General features: G+C 38.0%; 1 protein-coding gene across 2 annotated transcripts in view; it reads right to left on the bottom strand.

Moving 5' to 3' along the window:
- KATNA1 (katanin catalytic subunit A1) overlaps positions 1-17,719 on the bottom strand; it is a 36,584-nt gene that overhangs the window by 5,309 nt on the left and 13,556 nt on the right. For both annotated transcript variants that reach the window (XM_055432964.2, XM_055432965.2), the window contains 4 exons: positions 12,407-12,587; positions 9,349-9,470; positions 7,942-8,047; positions 6,572-6,730 (listed from right to left, as the gene is read on the bottom strand). In XM_055432964.2, coding sequence (XP_055288939.1) covers positions 6,572-6,730; positions 7,942-8,047; positions 9,349-9,470; positions 12,407-12,587 — 568 coding nt within the window. The remainder of the gene's footprint in view (positions 1-6,571; positions 6,731-7,941; positions 8,048-9,348; positions 9,471-12,406; positions 12,588-17,719) is intronic.

The raw sequence follows: 17,719 nt of genomic DNA on the forward strand, positions 1-17,719 counted from the left end.
GAATGGCCTGGTTGGATCTCCTTGCAGTCCAAGGGACTCTCAAGAGTCTTCTCCAGCACCACAGTTCAAAAGCATCAATTCTTCAGCTTTCTTCACAGTCCAACTCTCACATCCATACATGACCATGGGAAAAACCATATATATGTCATATAAATATAGGATTATCCTGTATGATATGGATAATGATAGTGGGAAAACATTTATAGATACTGATAAGCGTTCTAAAGTTTCAGAAAAAATTTTGTTAAAGAGAACCATTACCTTATATATTAATAATATCACATAGATTTTTATAAATATTTAAAATTATATTTAAATTTTAATATTTTATTTATATATAAATTTATTTTAATGTAAATATATACAATGTGAAAATATATAAATGTATAAATATATTTAAATTTATATTTTTATAAATATAAACTCTAAGGAATTCTAATTAAATTGCCATTTTTCATTTGACTGATACAAGTACAGCTGACCCCTGAACAATTCAGGTATGAGCTGCATGGGTCTACTTACATGTGGATATTTTTCAGTAATAAATACTACACTACTGCCTAGGTTGGTTGAATCTGAGGGTGTAGAGGAATTGTGGATACAGAGGGCTAACTATAAGTTACATGCAGATTAATCTTCACGTTGTTCAAGGGTCAATTAGAAGAGACAATTAAAAAGGCCTTTTTTAAGATAAAATTCATATAACAAAAAATTCACCATTTAAACCATTTTAAAGTATACAATTCAGTATTCAGCATATTAATACTATTATGCAACCATCATCACTGTCAATTCCAGAACATTTCAGTGCCTCCCCCCGCCCAATAACCCCCACTTCTCTTCCCCCAGCCCCTGGTGATCACTGATCTGTTTTCTGTCCCTATGCGTTTGCCTGTTCTGAACATTTCAAATTAACGGGATCAAACAATATGAGGCCTTTGTGTCTGCTTTCTTCCACTCAGCATGTTTTCAGTGTTTATCCATATTATAGCATGTACAGTACTTCATTCTCCTTTATGGCTGAATAATATCCCCCCAGTTTATTTTTGTACCTTAAATGCATTTCTTCTTCCTCAAATCAAAGGACAGGGAAGACTGATCCACTGGTCAAGTATTAACCTAATAAACAGCTGTGTAAGACTCAGTAGTATCACCCTTTTCTTAAGGAGACAGAAGCAGCATTTTATTTTATCTATTTATTTTTGTGGGTTTTTTTTTGTTTGTGTTTAGTAGACTTTATTTTTTTAATTGGAGTATAGTTGATAAGCATATTATTACAGTAACTAATATTTACTGTTAATCATTTTTTAAAAGAAATATCCACACTTAGAGAATCACCACACAAGAAAGCTTGAAACTAAATGATGGCAAGGATTTCTCAAAACAGAGCTTAAGTGAACAAACAGCATTTTAAAAATAGAAGTCCACAATGGCAAATGAACACAATAGACTTGGACATGCAATTGTACTGGGTCCATCAATTCTTCTGACCATGAGGTTACAATTCAGTACCCTCTAAAAGGTACTGTGCTAAAGACTGTGCCTTCAAAGTACAGATTTACTTTTGTCTGTTCACCTGGAAAATCCTGATATTAAAATCTCAGTTTCTTTTCTAGTTAAAAACTTTAATTCTAAGTCATCTGTTTGCTCCAAAAGGATCATACCATTTTAAATTAAGGTATCATTTTACTTGGATTTTAGGCACTATGTACAAACATTTTTCTGCTTTCTTTTCAAGAAACAGAGGGGGAAAATAAACTGGATGGAGGGAAAGAAAAAAGCAAACACGCAAGAAAATTTGTAATTGAAATTCTAGCTAGCAACCATCAGAACCAATGACAAAAATCAAATTTCAAGCAAAAACTACTAGATTTGAGTTTTTCCCCAAACTAAGAGTACATAGTGGAGAAGGCAATGGCAACCCACTCCAGTACTCTTGCTTGGAAAATCCTATGGACGGGGGAGCCTGGAAGGCTGCAGTCCATGGGGTCTCGAAGAGTTGGACGCGACTGAGTGACTTCACTTTTACTTTTCACTTTCATGCATTGGAGAAGGAAATGGCAACCCACTCTAGTGTTCTTGCCTGGAGAATCCCAGGGACGGGGGAGCCTGGTGGGCTGCCGTCTTTGGGGTCGCACAGAGTTGGACATGACTTAGCAGCAGCAGCAGCAAGAGTACATAGAAAGGTCCAAATTAAGGCAGAGGCTATGTGGCACATTTAAAATTGGGTTTGGATGACCTGGGAAAGTATCGTAGAGAGGTGTGGACGAGGACACCGATTGCTTCTGCCTGCACAGCACCGCTTCTTCCGATGAGAGAAGCGCTCCTTTTCATTTGTACATAAGTCATCTCTTTCTCATTCTTACTCCACTGCTTCAAGTGGGGCCAACCTCTGCTGGACTCCCAGGAGAGTCCAGGCACAAGCATGTGACTCAAGCAAGGCCAAACATTAATCTCTAGAGTTTTACTGGAACAACTGAGAAATGAGGACTAATTCTCAGGGATTGCCATTAGGACAACAAAAGTACGATGTAAACTTCTAACAGCTATCTCAGTCACCACATGGATCTGCCAATGTCAAAGTCAACCCAGAGGTAAAAAGAGCCAAATGTTTAGAGAGAAACAATTCCCAAGGACATCTGAATTGCTGGATCCTGCTAGACCTAAAAATCTAAAACATAACCTGACAATTCCCAGTTATGTCACCCAACATATTATTCTTTTTGTTTAAACTGATTTGATTATACTTTTTTCCCCTTTATCGGCTGCACCTGTGGCATGTGGGCTCATAATTCCGGACCAGGGATGGAACCCATGATCCCCGTATTAGAAGTGCAGAGTCTTAACCACTGGATCACCATGGAAGTCCCATGATTAGATTTCTGACACTTAAAAATGAAAGTTCTTGACAATATAACAAAAAAAATATACAGTTAAATTTTTAAATGTCTGTACCAAGTCATGTGACAAACTCTGGACATATTTTAATAATATTTAAGTGGTACTACCCGGTGGCTCAGATGGTAAAGCGTCTGCCGGCAATGCAGGAGATCCAGGTTCAATTCCTGGGTTGGGAAGATCCCCTGGAGAAGGAAATGGCAACCCACTCCAGTACTCTTGCCTGGAAAATTCCATGGACAGAGGAGCCTGGTAGGCTACAGTCCATGGGATTGCAAAGAGTCAGACACGACTGAGTAACTTCACTTCACCCTGGTGCTACAATGGATAAGAATCTGCCTGCCAGTGTAGGGGACACTGGTTCGATCCCTGGTCTGGGGAGATTCTACATGGTCATGGGGCAACTAAGCCTGCGAGTCACAACTACTGAGCCTCAGAGCCTCTGCCCCACAGCAAGAGAAGCCACGGAAACCAGAAGCCTGCCCAAGGTAACTAGAGAGTAGTCCCCCTCCAGCACCCAGAGAAAGCCTGAACAGCAAAAAAGACCCAGTGCAACTGAACGCAAATAATTTAAAAAACAGTATTTGTCCATGTATGGCAGAAATCCATACTGTAACGCAACCATCCTTCAATTAAAAATAATTAAAAATAGTAATGGTAATATTTAAGTGGCCTTATTCAAAATACAGGCCTTGAGCCATGCTCACTTTGAAAAATTCTGGTGGGGCAGGGCACGTAAGAGGCAGTCATCTGCAGAGCAGTCAAAACCAAGACATAGGGGGCAGTACAATTTTACTCCTTGAGAGAGTCCACATGATGAAAAGGAGAAAATCAACCTGGTTTCAAAGGAGCCATAAACAAAATTCAGGGAGGCAGGAGCTCCAAACTGCAGGCACTGGTTTGTGATTGAGCCTCTAATCAAGTGAGCAGCTCAAGGTAGCACCCTCCGGATAAGATTTAAAGATGGTTAAGATTTTCCTAGGCAATACCAGGGAAGCCTGTAAAAAATAAGCTGTTTGATATGTCTTTATAAACTGCAATATAAAAAAAAATACTACAAATTAGCACTTTGTAAGAGACTTTCCCTCATAGAAGAAAACAGTCCTTTTTCCTCAAAACCCTACCTTATATACCTATGGCTGATTCATGCTGATGTATGACAGAAGTCAACACAGTATTATAATTATCCTCCAGTTTAAAAAAATAAATTAAAAAAAAAAACTGCCTACATTAAAAAAATAATCAAATAATTCTTAAACAGTAATAGTAAATATTTGTGAGTTCTTATGAGTCAGGCTCTATATTAAGCAGCTGAAGTGCACTGGCTGATTTCACCCTCCAAACATTAGAGGTCGGTTCAGTTTAGTCACTTAGTCGTGTCTGACTCTTTACAACCCCATGGATTGCAGCACGCCAGGCTTCCCTGTCCATCTTGAACTCCCAGAACATGCTTAAACTCATGTCTGTTGAGTCGGTGATGCCATCCAACCATCTCATCCTCTGTCGTCCCCTTCTCCTCCTGCCTTCAGTCTTTCCCAGCATCAGGGTCTTTTCCAGTAAGTCATTTCTTCACATCAGGTGGCCAAAGTATTGGAGTTTCAGCTTCAGCATCAGTCCTTCCAATGAATATTCAGGGTTGATTTCCTTTAGGACTGACTGGCTTGATCTCTTTGTTGTCTAAGGAACTCAAGAGTCTTCTCCAACACCACAGTTTAGAAGCATCAATTCTTTGGCGCTCAGCTTTCTTTATAGTCTAACTCTCACATCCATACATGACCACTAGAAAAACGGTAACTTTGACGAGATGGACCTTTGTTGGCAAAGTAATGTCTCTGCTTTTTAATATGCTGTCTAGGTTGGTCATAACTTTCCTTCCAAGGAGTAAGCCTCTTTTAATATCCTGGCTGCAATCAGCATCTGCAGTGAGTTTGGAGCCTCCAAAAAATAAAGTCTGTCACTGTTCCCACTATTTCCCCATCTATTTCCCATGAAGTGATGGGACCAGATGCCATGATCTTTGTTTTTTTAATGTTGAGTTTTAAGCCAGCTTTTTCATTCTCCTCTTTCACTTTCATCAAGAGGGTCTTTAGTTCCTCTTCGCTTTCTGCTATAAGGGTGGTGTATGTGTATATCTGAAGTGAAGTGAAGTGAAGTCGCTCAGTCATGTCTGACTCTTTGTGACCCCGTGGACTGTAGCCTACCAGGCTCCTCAGTCCGTGGAATTTTACAGGCAAGAGTACTGAAGTGGGTCACCATTTCCTTCTCCAGGGGATCTTCCCAACCCTGGGATCGAACCTGGGTCTCCCGCACTACAGGCAGATGCTTTACCCTCTGAGCCACCAGGGACACCCTGTGTATCTGAGGTTATTGTTATTTCTCCTTGCAATCTTGATTCCAGCTTGTGCTTAAACATTAGAGGTAGGTCCTAAATTACTGTCCTCCTCTTACAGATAAAGCAAATGAGCAACAGGAGAGGAATTCTCCCACAGGTAAGCTAGCTGGGAAAGTGACGGAAGTGGGATCTAAACCAGGTCATCTGACTCTAATGACCCCATATTTAGCCATTCATTCTACTGAACTTACATTTTTAAAACACCAAGTTATTCTGGAATACTGGTAAGTTTTTTCCCCTGAAGAGAATTTTTCAAAATGATTTAAGAGGTTCTCTATTACACACCTACTGTGGGATTGACTATTAATAATCCATAAGAATCTGTCAGAATTTACATCCTGCCTTATGAATTATCGCAGTTGAAGGAGGAAAAAAATGGGAACTGAAACAGGAAGAAGCCTTTACAGAAAATGGATAGCATGAAATTGTGAGGGTTTTGTTTTGTCTTATTCTGAGCCTAGGAAGCAAGATGTGGTATAATGTCAGCATGATCATCTAAGAGTTTGGCCACCATGATTAAGAATGTAAATCTTTGTCACTATTTATATAATAAATACAACTCTGTCTTCATGCATATAACTAAACAATTTCTTAAATGAGGTAAGACGGAAACAGTTAAGTGAAACTTAAGGTCCAAAGTCTAAAAGCTATTGAATTCAACCCACTCATCAGAACTTGTTGAATTATATTTATTCTACTGATACTCAGATGAGTGGCAGTGGAAGAAGGAAAAAGAAACTCAAAGTAAGAAGCAAAGAACTGAATTCAAAGATCATGTCATTAAATGCCAGGTATTTGATACAGTGAATAGATTGGAGGTAATCTCAGTTCCATATTTACTTGTGATTTTCACCTTTCCCCATTATTTACCAATACTGAATTTACTATACTATAATAAAGCCTGGCTTAAAAAACATAATAATTTCACATTCCTATAGCAGGAGATCAGTAACGTGGATCCCATGGCATAAGCATGTCCGTAAACTAGCAGACAGTCATTCCTCCAGAGAAAAGGAGTCAAAGAGAAACACAAGTAATTCATGTTAGTAAAAAGTTTCTAAGGATGGAGGAGCCTGTCAGGCTATAGTCCATGGGGTCGCAAAGAATCGGACATGATTGAACAACTTCACTTTTTCTTTTTCACTTTCTTTCAAGGGCACAGGAACCATACCCTGGGCACAAGCGCATCCTGCCTGGCGATTCTACACCATGGAGTTAGTTACAATTCATTTTCTTCCCTTCTAGAAGTAAAGAATCATTAGAGTTGTCTCAGACATTCACCATTTCGAACAGAAGACGAACAAGCTTCTCAGACTCTCCTCTGTATTTGGAAGTCAGAGTTGATGAAGAGACATTGAAGAATGTTGTCTTACATTCCGTTGCTACTGCTTTAGCAAGGAGGGTCTTTCCTGTGCCAGGTGGGCCCACCATTAACACTCCCTGTTGGGAATATAACAGTGTCAGTAAAGGGTTTATCTGCCGTTGTTCTAATTCACAAGAATTCCATTACTAAGAATCAATCTTCAACCAACTTACACATAATACTGAGATAAAAGACAAAGACAAACAGAAGGATATTTTATCATAAATTTACCTTTTGCATTACAAAAGTAAGATAATTACACATTATTAAAAATTTGGAACTAAGAGATGAGAAAAAATATAATCGATATTATAGTACTGATATACCCTTAACACAGGTATCGTTAGGATCTAGATATATTTCCTGCTAGTCCTTTTGCTCAAACAAATTAGCTGTTTTTTTTTTTGACATGGTTGTACTCAAGGTATGTCTAGAATTTTGAATCTTGCTTATCACTTAACATTTCAAGAATTCCAAAAAATAAGTAGAGTGAGCCATTAGCACACTTCCCAAATCCAAGAGTTTTTTTTGACACTTTTCAGATCAGCACGTGACATTTACGAAGTACTCATTAGGGCTTCCCTAGTGGTTCAGCTGTAAAGAATCCGCCTCCCAATGCAGGGGACACAGGTTCAATCCCTGCTCTGGAAAGATCCCACATGCTGCCGGACAGCTAAGCCCATGTACCACAACTACCAAGCTTGTGCTCCAGAGCCCAGGAGTCGCAACAACTGAGCCTGAGGGCTGCAACTACTGAAGCCTAAGCACCTTCCTAGCACCCATGCTCTCCAACAAGAGAAACCACCACAATGAGAGGCCCATGCACCACCCCGAGAGAGCGGCCCCCCGCATGCTTCATCTAGAGAAAGCCCGCGTGCAGAAATGAAGACCCAGTGAAGCCATGTATAATTTTTTTATAAAGGGGTACTCATTAGATGCAGATATATCTTATTAATTTCTTAAGAACAATTCCAAGCAATACAGATGCAAGTTCTGCACCACAACATGTAAAATGGAGTATTTTTGTATTTAGGCAACTTATTCATATTTGCAAATTTACGTTCACTATGAATCTGTCATGTGTATACCTTTTCAAAGATCACACTGCATCTGTTTCCTATTCTGGAAACCTTGCAGTAGTTTTTCGTCTGAGTAACACAATATATTTAAAATTTTCTGTACCTGCTCTACGTTCTACTCCCCCTTCCCTCAACACAGATAAATACTGGCTGTCTGCACAACGCATTTGCCATTTGTTTTGACAATGCTGTTACAGTAAGAAACTTACTTTCCATGGTCTCCTAATGCCTTTAAAGAATTCTGGCATCCACATTGGTAACACCACAGCTTCCTTAAGCAACTTTTTAGCTTCTACTAAATCAGCAATATCATCCCTGAAAGAGAAGATATTTGATTAAAACCTTAGATCACATATTTAATTCAGTGTAGTCATTCTTGAGAGCCACTGAAAGCACATGATTTTATGCTGCTGACAGAATGTGAAGTTTCTTCCGAGGCACGAGTGGACTAACACATTGTGATGAAGTTTCTGCCACACCAGCCAGTATACAGAAAGGGCACAATCTGAATCTTCAGGTCTTGGCAGTAATGATTTTCAGCTTGGTGAATAAAAACACAGGTCTATAGGCCTACTCTTTTTTATTATGCCATCTTATTTTAAATTTCTATTCTTAAAATGCTCATTCCATAAATTCCATAGTTTAGAAATAATAAGCCCAGTAAACAAACAAACAAACATAAGAATAAACATGGCACGAAGCAGACACAGGTTGCAATTCAGCTGCTTCACCCCCTACTCTACCAAGAGGCAGACAGCAAGGTTAATAGAGATTGCCATGAAATCAACCACGAGACAAGCACCACTACTACAATCGCTAGCACACATGGCGTGATAATATATTATGACATATGACATGTTAATATATTTTAAAATATCCCCAAAACTATACCTGAAAATAAAGTTTTAACAAAAAATATATAACTGAATGTGCCTAACTTTGTGGGAAATGGAACTTTAGAACTTGTGACAAATTATAGTTCTTTGATTAGATTTTTTAAAAATAATTTATTGAAGTATAGTTGATTTACAATGTTATGTTAGTTTCAAGTGCACAGAAGGGTGATCCAGTTAAACATACATAGAGTATCCTTTATTTTTTCTAAGATTCTTTCCCCTTATAGATTAGTATAAAATTTTTAAGTATGGTTCCCTGTGCTAGATAGTAGGTCCTTGTTGGTGATGTATTTTATATGTAACAGTGTGTAATATGTTAATCCCAAACTTCTAATTTTATAATATTAATAAAGTTGAGAACCACTGCTCTAAGTAATAGGATATATGAGCAATATGTATCGTATAAACCTAAAGATAACCAGAAATACATATGCATAAGAATGACTGCCATTTTACCTTTAAAGAATGTCCCAAAAAGAAGATGAAATTTTTGTGATCTTGTTCACATTCTGTACATAGGATTTTTTAATTTAATAAAAATTTTATTATTATTTATTTCATTAAATTTAAAAATTTTAAACAAAAACTGGTATAGCCTGAATCAAAGCGAAGTTTTTCATTATGTGTCTTCCGGTTCTATCCTCAAAGACTGATCTTCCGCGCATGCCCATTTCTGTTCCAAAAAGCAACAACCAATCGTTTTGTTGTGCTATAACTTACCATCGAACATTGGGATTCTGAGAAATTATATCCCTTTCCAAAGCTTCTACTAAGTCCTTGTCATACCCAGTACTATCAAATTTATTTGTCTCTGGTTCTGTAGCTGCAGCAGGTGATTTGTTCTACACAAAGAGATGAAAAAAAAATGAGCTTATGATTAACTCAAACACTGTATTTCATTTCTATGAATCAAAGATTGGACTCAAGTGACATTTTTATAAAAGCTAATGTAATAGTGCAGTAATAAGGACAGAATCAAAGACTATAAGTCATCATTCTACATCAACCTCAGAGTTTCATACTGAATTTTTATTTTTACATAAAAAGTATGACAATGGTGTTAAACAAAAATATGCATATGAACTGACAACAGAAAAAGTTAGTAATGAGATAAATTGTGGTCACTAGTGAATATTAAATATGTATATTTATCTCAAAGCTTTAGCAGAGATAAGGTTAAAGACAGATGGTTTCTTCAGGTAAGATAATAGGTCAATTCTTAACACCTTCTCAGTTCCTACTGATGCTCCAAAAACACCTTTTGATTATTCCCATATTCCCCCAAGAGACACCTCAGCCCTTAGAAGAGATCTCCTCCCATCCTCTGTGATGTCAGTCATTAGGGCTACAAAGCTGCATGCTAAAGCACTCCAAGGCACAGTGACAAACTCACAGGACACTGCAGGATATTTCAAACTTTTGAGAGAAACACAAAAACATCTATTTGAACTCTGGGTGGACAGCCAGCTCAATGAAACCTAATAGAGAGCCCATAAACAGACCCACACGAGTATTCCCCCCAGAATTTTGAGAATGGTATAAAAATTTTATTGACGTATATATTATTTATAATGTATTAATTTCTGTTGTACAGCCTAGTGACTCAGTTATACATATATATATTCTTCTTCATATTCTTTTCCATTATAATTTATCACAGGATACTGAATATAGTTCCCTGAGCTATAATAAATCCTTTTCAACAAATGGTGTTGGAGCAACTGAATATGTATGGGCAAAAAATGAACCTTGACCTAAGCCTCACACTTTACATAAAAATCAACTCAAAACAGATCATGGACTTACATGTAAAACATAAAATTATAAAACTTTTGATAAAAAAATTTTTTAAATTGGGATATAGGCATAGGCAAAGAGTTAAGAACTTGACAACAAGAATACACTCTATAACAGGAAATTACTGGACTTTACCAAAATTAAAATCGTTTGCCTTGTGAAAGATCCTGCTAAAACAATGAAAAGACAAACTATACGCTTAAAAAAAAATCTGCAGAATACATATCTGACGAAGAACTAATCTCGAGAATATATAAAGAACTCTTAAAACTCAACAGTAACAAAGAAAAGTCATTTGTATAATGGGCAACAGACCTGCCCACTATAGAAGAGACATTTCTCTGAAGAGACTTGGTTCTGTGCTTTTATTTCCTTTTCTTAGGACAGCTTGTACAGCTACTGTTTAGAAGAATAGACTAGCTCAGCATAGATTGTTAGGTTGTTGAGTAGAACAGCACTGGGGACTTCACATTTGCTATAACCCAGTTTTCACTTTGCCCAGGTGGTGTGGAGGGGCCTTTTGGTACAACGAGCCAAAGGATCCGGTGCTTTACCATTTCATAGACTAGGTATGTGCCTCAGTCAAGGGGCTGGGGAGGTGGAAAAGAGGACTGAAACTAAGTTCTTAGAGCCCTGTATGCTTCTCACTGCGAGGGGCGTAAGCACTCAGACAACATTAGCTAGCACTGAAATCTCGGTTTACGAAACTCATTCCTCACTAACAGGAACCAGGGTTTCCTGGGGAAACAAGGGTAAATACAGGAGGAGCCTGGAACACTCTATTTTGTGAGTACATGTTAAAAGACTTAAGATCCAGCTTCAAGGGTCTCCTGCTCCCCAAATCCTGGACAATTTAAGCATCAGAAAGGTAGTAACAAATTTTAATTCACTGAATAAAATAAGAATGCATGAGTCCATACAGATAAAATTAAATAAAGGGGAAGAGATAGAACTTTTTCTTACAATTCAATTAATTAAAGAAGAGATAATAGCATTAGAAAATGATTTTACAATTGTCAGAGGAGTAACTGATTCAGGCATGAACTCCTGGATGCCGAAACAAATAAAATTTTGATGAGAAACAGGATATTTATATAATCTCAAAAGTATCTCCCCACAAATGACTATAAAGGGAAAAAGAGTAACTTATAGTGGAGAGACTTGGCAGACGCCACCCTAGCCAAGTGATCTAATTTATTAGAAGTAACAGAGCAATAAACATCCTGTGTGCCTTATATGATACACTGAGCAGAACAAAACTTCACTTCTGTTGCCTTCCTGCCAAGAATGCACAACCCTAATCTAATCACAAGGAAACATGAGGTGAACCCAAACCAAGGAACATTCTACAAAATAACTCTTTAAAAAGGCCAAAAAAGATAAAGGCTGAGGAAATGTTCACATTAAAAGAGACTAAAGAAACGTGACAACCAAATGCAACGCATGCTTCTATATTGGGTCCTGGCATGGAGCAGGCCTGGGGAAAAGCTATAAATGACATCATTAGTGTAACTGGAGAAATTTTATAAAAGTCTGTGGATTAGATGTATCAATGCAAAATTAATGATTGTTGATCACTGCTTTGTGTTTGTGTGAAAGAATGTTCTAGTATTCAGGAAACTGACACTAAAATATTTAAGGGTAAAAGGGCAAGATTTCTACAACTTATCCTCAACACTTCAGGAAAAATTAAGTATACACAGAGAGTAATGATAAAGCAAAAAGGGTAAAATATTAATAACTGGTAAAAACAGGTAAAGAATATACATAAGTTCTTTATTACCAAGATAGAAAGTTACAAAGAGCAACCAAAAATATTTGCTGAATATTGAGTAGGAAAAATCCTAGCCCAGGTGCAGTGTGCCTATAGTTTTATTATAGTAGCAGATTTAACTCCTAAAAATTATTAAAATTTGTAGTCTTCATTCTTAAGGTTAATAAATAAATAACTTTTTAACTGATAAAAATCAGTAACATTTACCTTTTCCTCTCTTCCTTTGTTCTGTTCTTTCTTCTCCCGACTACGAACAGCTTTCCCTCTGTCGTTGTGAAGATTGTGTGCGGATGGACGGTGAACTCTGACAGCTGTACTCAGACGGTTACCCTGTGGTTTAGGGTCGCTGTACTGAGAAGACTGGCGTTTTCTCGGTCCTGGTGATGGTCTAATCAAAGACAAGATCAGGAAAATCGTAATCAACTCTTGGAGTTGGTACAAACATGGATGAACACACACTGTGTAAATCAATCCATGACTTGAAGCAATGGCAATAACTGAACACAAGATAGAACTGCAGTTCACTGAAATCTAAGATCTAGCACTGAAACTGGACATAACTGTCTGTGGTGCAGTCTAGTTATATGGCAGAAATAACTGATCATCACCTCTCTTCTGAAATGAAATACCTGCTGTATATCAAAGATAAATGAAAAAATAGCCTGATTCTTGAAAACTGAAAAGAGAGCAAAATAATCAGAGAAGGGAGTTTGATCAAAAGAGAAAGAACAAAGCACAGCTGTAGAAATCACACAGTTTGGTACCATTTTATTTAGAATGTATCATAGCTCTCATGTTTTAACCAATAAAATTTAATCATTTTCCCATTTAAAAAAAAACTGATACAAGCACTGGCTATGGATAGCTATAAGAACTCATGTATGGTGCTTTGCCTTTATGTAAATCACTTCATCTTTATTTTTGTGGCAGAATTTAGATCCCTCAAATATTTATTCAGTTCAGTTGCTCAGTCATGTCTCTTTGTGATCCCATGAACTGCAGCATGCCAGGCCTCCCTATCCATTACCAACTCCCAGAGTTTACCCAAACCCTTGTCCATCAAATCGATGATGCCATCCAACCATCTCATCCTGCCCCCAATCTTTCCCAGCATCAGAGTCTTTTCCAATGAGTCAGCTCTTTGCATTAGGTGGCCAAAGTACTGGAGTTTCAGCTTCAGCATCAGTCCTTCTAATGAACACCCAGGACTGATTTCCTTTAGGATGGACTGGTTGGATATCCTTGCAGTCAAAGGGACTCTCAAGAGTCTTCTTCAACACCACAATTCAAAAGCATCAATTCTTCGGCGATCAGCTTTCTTCACAGTCCAACTCTCACATCCATACATGACCACGGGAAAAACCATAGCCTTGACTAGACGGACCTTTGTTGGCAAAGTAATGTCTCTGCTTTTTAATATGCTATCTAGGTTGGTCATAACTTTCCTTCCAAGGAGTAAGCATCTTTTAATTTCATGGCTGCAATCAGCATCCGCAGTGATTTTGGAGCCCAATAAAGTCTGACACTGTTTCCACTGTTACCCCATCTATTTCCCATGAAGTGATGGGACCAGATGCCATGATCTTCGTTTTCTGAATGTTGAGCTTCAAGCCAACCTTTTCACTCTCCTCTTTCACTTTCCTCAAGAGGCTTTTTAGTTCCTCTTCACTTTCTGCCATAAGGGTGGTGTCATCTGCATATCTGAGGTTATTGATATTTCTCCTGGAAATCTTGATTCCAGCAAATATTTATTAGGCTCCTACTATTATGCTTCTAGACTTGGTTGGGGTAAGATGAGCAATAAAAATGGTAGGGGAGTCCTGTACTCAAATACCTCAGGTAGAGTTAAGAAAGAAGATACACAAGATTAGGCAAATATACCAGAAAGTGTGAAAGAGACCTAGTGCTGTGGCAATGGGAATGGACTCTTGAAGACAGAAAGCAAACTGGATCTGGAAACATCCTTCTAATTTAGGAGTTGACCTAAATAAGACAGTACAACTGCAGATAAGAAAATGAGTGAGGAAAAGCAAAGAAAGCAAGATGAGCTTAATCGACATAAAGGTCATAAAGATACAAACTGTAAAGATACAATGAGAAACACTCAAGGATGATACTGGAGCTTCCCTGGCGGTCCAGTGGTTAAGAATCTGCCTGCCACTGCAGGGACACAGGCTCAATTCCTGGTCCAGGAAGATTCCACGTGACACGGAGCAACTAAGCCTGTGCTCTGCAACAAGAGAAGCCACGGCAAAGAGAAGCCCGCACACTGCAATGAAGAGTAGCCCCCACGCCACAGCTGGAGAAAGCCCTTGCGCAGCAACGAAGACTCAGCGCAGCCAAAACAATAAATCTTTTTTGAAAAGTGAAAAATGAACTAAAAACAAAAAAAAAAGATGATACTGAACAGATAAGCTGGTTCAGTAAGTTGATCTAAATATCACCAGTTCAAGAGGCTTGGCTGAACTTCCCAACCAAGGGTTAGAACCCTGGTCTCCTGCATTGCAAGCAGATTCTTTACCGTTTGAGTCACCTGTATCCCCACTATCCACAGTTAACCACTTAACATATTAGTTTATTTTCTTATGGTTGCCTTTCATTTAAACAAAACTGGAACCATTATACATATATATTCCCTGGAGGAGGAAATGGCAATCCACTCCAGTATTCTTGCCTGAGAATCCCACGGACAGAGGAGACTGGCGGGCTACAGCCCATGGGGTCACAGAGTCAGACATGACTAAGTGACTAACATACATACATACACATGCTCATATTTTTCTCTTCTCATTATATCATGAAACATTTTTAGTATCTTTTCCTCTATCATTACCTCATACATGACTTTTAATGCCTAGATGGCAGTCAGTCACATAAAATGTACCACACTTAATCTACTTTTTGGGGGGCCAAACCACATGGCCTGCAGAATCTTAATTCCCTGAACAGGGATCAAACCTGTGCCACCTACAGTGGAAGCAGAGTCCAAATCACTGGAACACCAGGAAAGTCCCTTTATCCACTTCTTACTGCTATTCATTCATCCGAGAAATAATTTACTGAACTATTACTACTGACAGGCACTACTCTGAATTCAAGATAAAAAAAACCAATAATAATAAAAGCCTTTACTCTCCCAAGTTTACACATTAGTGTGAATGGGGGGCAGATGGGGCTTCAATGAAGAAATAAACAGTACATCAGATGATGATAAGTGCCATCTAAGAAAATATAATAAAGAAGGGTAGGGGATATGGAATGATACAGGTAGGCTGAACAGAGAAGGCCTTTCTGAGGCAACATTTAAGTTGAGACTTGAAAGAAATGAGAGAACAAGCCACCACGTATCTGAGCTGAAGGAAAGGTGAGTGCAGAGAACTGAAGTATTTGCATCTGACTTGTTCAAGAAGACTGAGGGATAGAACTGTAAGGTTCTACCTCTGAGGTCACAGAGGTAGTGGGGGACAGGATCTCACTGGGTGGCACTGAGGGACATGCTGGAAACTTTGGGTTTTATTCAGTGAGATGAAAAGATGTTTGAGGGACTTCAGCTGACTTTTAAAAAACATTTTAAAATAATTATACCTAATGGCTTTACACTATTTTTAATCGTTCCTCTGGAAGCCTTCAATGAACCTCCTTGTACAAACAAGTTTGTGCACCGCACTAGAAGAGAATGCAGGATCGACTGACTCTGTTCCTTAAATGGGATTAAAATTTAGGCGATGTCACGGTTACAATCCCCAACAGAGTTGAAAGAACAAGCTCTCTTAAGCATGAGATTAAGACTAACAGAAAAATAGTTTTGAGGGATATTCAGCTGAGGCAGTTAAATAAATTACAAGAAGAAACAGAAAGATGTAGCAAATAAAGTCAAAGAGGAGGATTTTGTAGCTAATAGCTATCCAGGGCATTTAAAATCAGAGACAGAACAAAAATATGGAAGAAAGCCAGAAGCAATAAGGAGGGACCCTACAGTTCATCATTATAGACTTTTCAAGATGAAAAGCTCATTTAACAACTTTCTATTACCCCAAAGAGAGAAACCTCCTGCCTCCTCTTGTTAAGACTGTGGCAATCAAACAGTTCATTAAATCTGAAATCACCTGAATAATCACTGGGAACATCTATTCACTGGAAAGTTCTTATCAGTAACCGAGGAGTTATGGTGCTGTCACAGGCTGAATTTCTGTATTCCTCCAAAACTGAGTTTATGCTGAATTCCTAAACCCCAGTGTGATCATTTGGAGCAAGGAAGTAAATCAAGTTAAATAAGGTCATAAGGGTGGGGTCCTGATCTAATAATTAGTGTCCTTATTAAGAGACACCAGAGAGCTTGCTGTTTCCTCTGCCATGTGAGGACGCAGAGGAGGTCAGCTACTCAAGAAGACTCCTCACCAGAAACCAAACTGGCTCACACCTTAAGCTTGGACTTTCTATAGCTTTAGAACTGTGAGAAATAAGTTTCTGCTGTTTAAGTCACCCAGTCTGTGGGATTTTGTTACGGCAGCCAGAGTGACCAATACAAGGGTCAAATGATGATTCTCCAGGAGGAGGGGTAAAAAAAAAAGTTAAGCAGGAGTAAAACATATTTATAGGCAAGATAAAATAAAAACATAACTTCACTCATCTTTTATTAGTTCTACTTTGGAAATTAAGAAAAAATAAACAGATGTGGAAAAATTTTCAATTTATTTATAATAAGAAAAAAAGGGGTTAACTATTGTAGGTTACATCCCTTAAAAGCGCAGCAAACAACCATTTAAAAACAGCAAAGAATAGGGTCTAAGATGGCTTATAAATTACCTGTGTTTAGGTAACTATAAAGAGCAAGTTACTTTACCTATCTAAGCTTAAGTTTCCTCACCAGAAATTGGGGCTAACAGTTTAGTACCTACCTTCTAAGTCTGTTTTGAGGATTAAATAATATATGTAAAGCAACTGACATGGTACTTGGCAACACAGTAAATGTACAGCAATTGTCTACTATTAGGATTTTTAAAAAATGATACAAAGTTATATATTATGGGTATGGCACAACTACAACTATGAAAATAAACAATGCATAAAGGACCAGAAGTTGCACTAGGATGACTGTGTGATTCTGCCTCTACTTTTATGAATTTTCCTGTTTTTCTTTAATGAGTGAATTCTAAAACAAAATAGAATACACACACACACACACACATAAGTACTTAAGAGTAAGGGTAAATGTAGTAAATATTCAGAAGGTATAACCGTCAATAACAGAATATTAGTATTTTCATCTGGAGCTGAAGCAAATGAAAGTGACTAAAAACAATCAATGCCCATTAGTCAGTCCTAAACTGGAGGAGAAACTTTGGTACAGTACTTCTTAAAGCGTGATCCACCAACCACTTGGATTAGAATCGCCTGCAGATTCCTGGGCTCCCCTGCTATTATACCAGACTCTCTGGGAGTGAAACCCCAGAATCCACATTCTGAATAAGTTCCCCAAGAGATCTTTGTGTATGCTAGACTTTGAGAATGACCAATATG

Source organism: Moschus berezovskii, chromosome 10 (genome assembly GCF_049115385.1).
Source record: "Moschus berezovskii isolate FMDL1 chromosome 10, NW_MosBer_1.0, whole genome shotgun sequence".
Lineage (NCBI taxonomy): Eukaryota > Metazoa > Chordata > Mammalia > Artiodactyla > Moschidae > Moschus > Moschus berezovskii.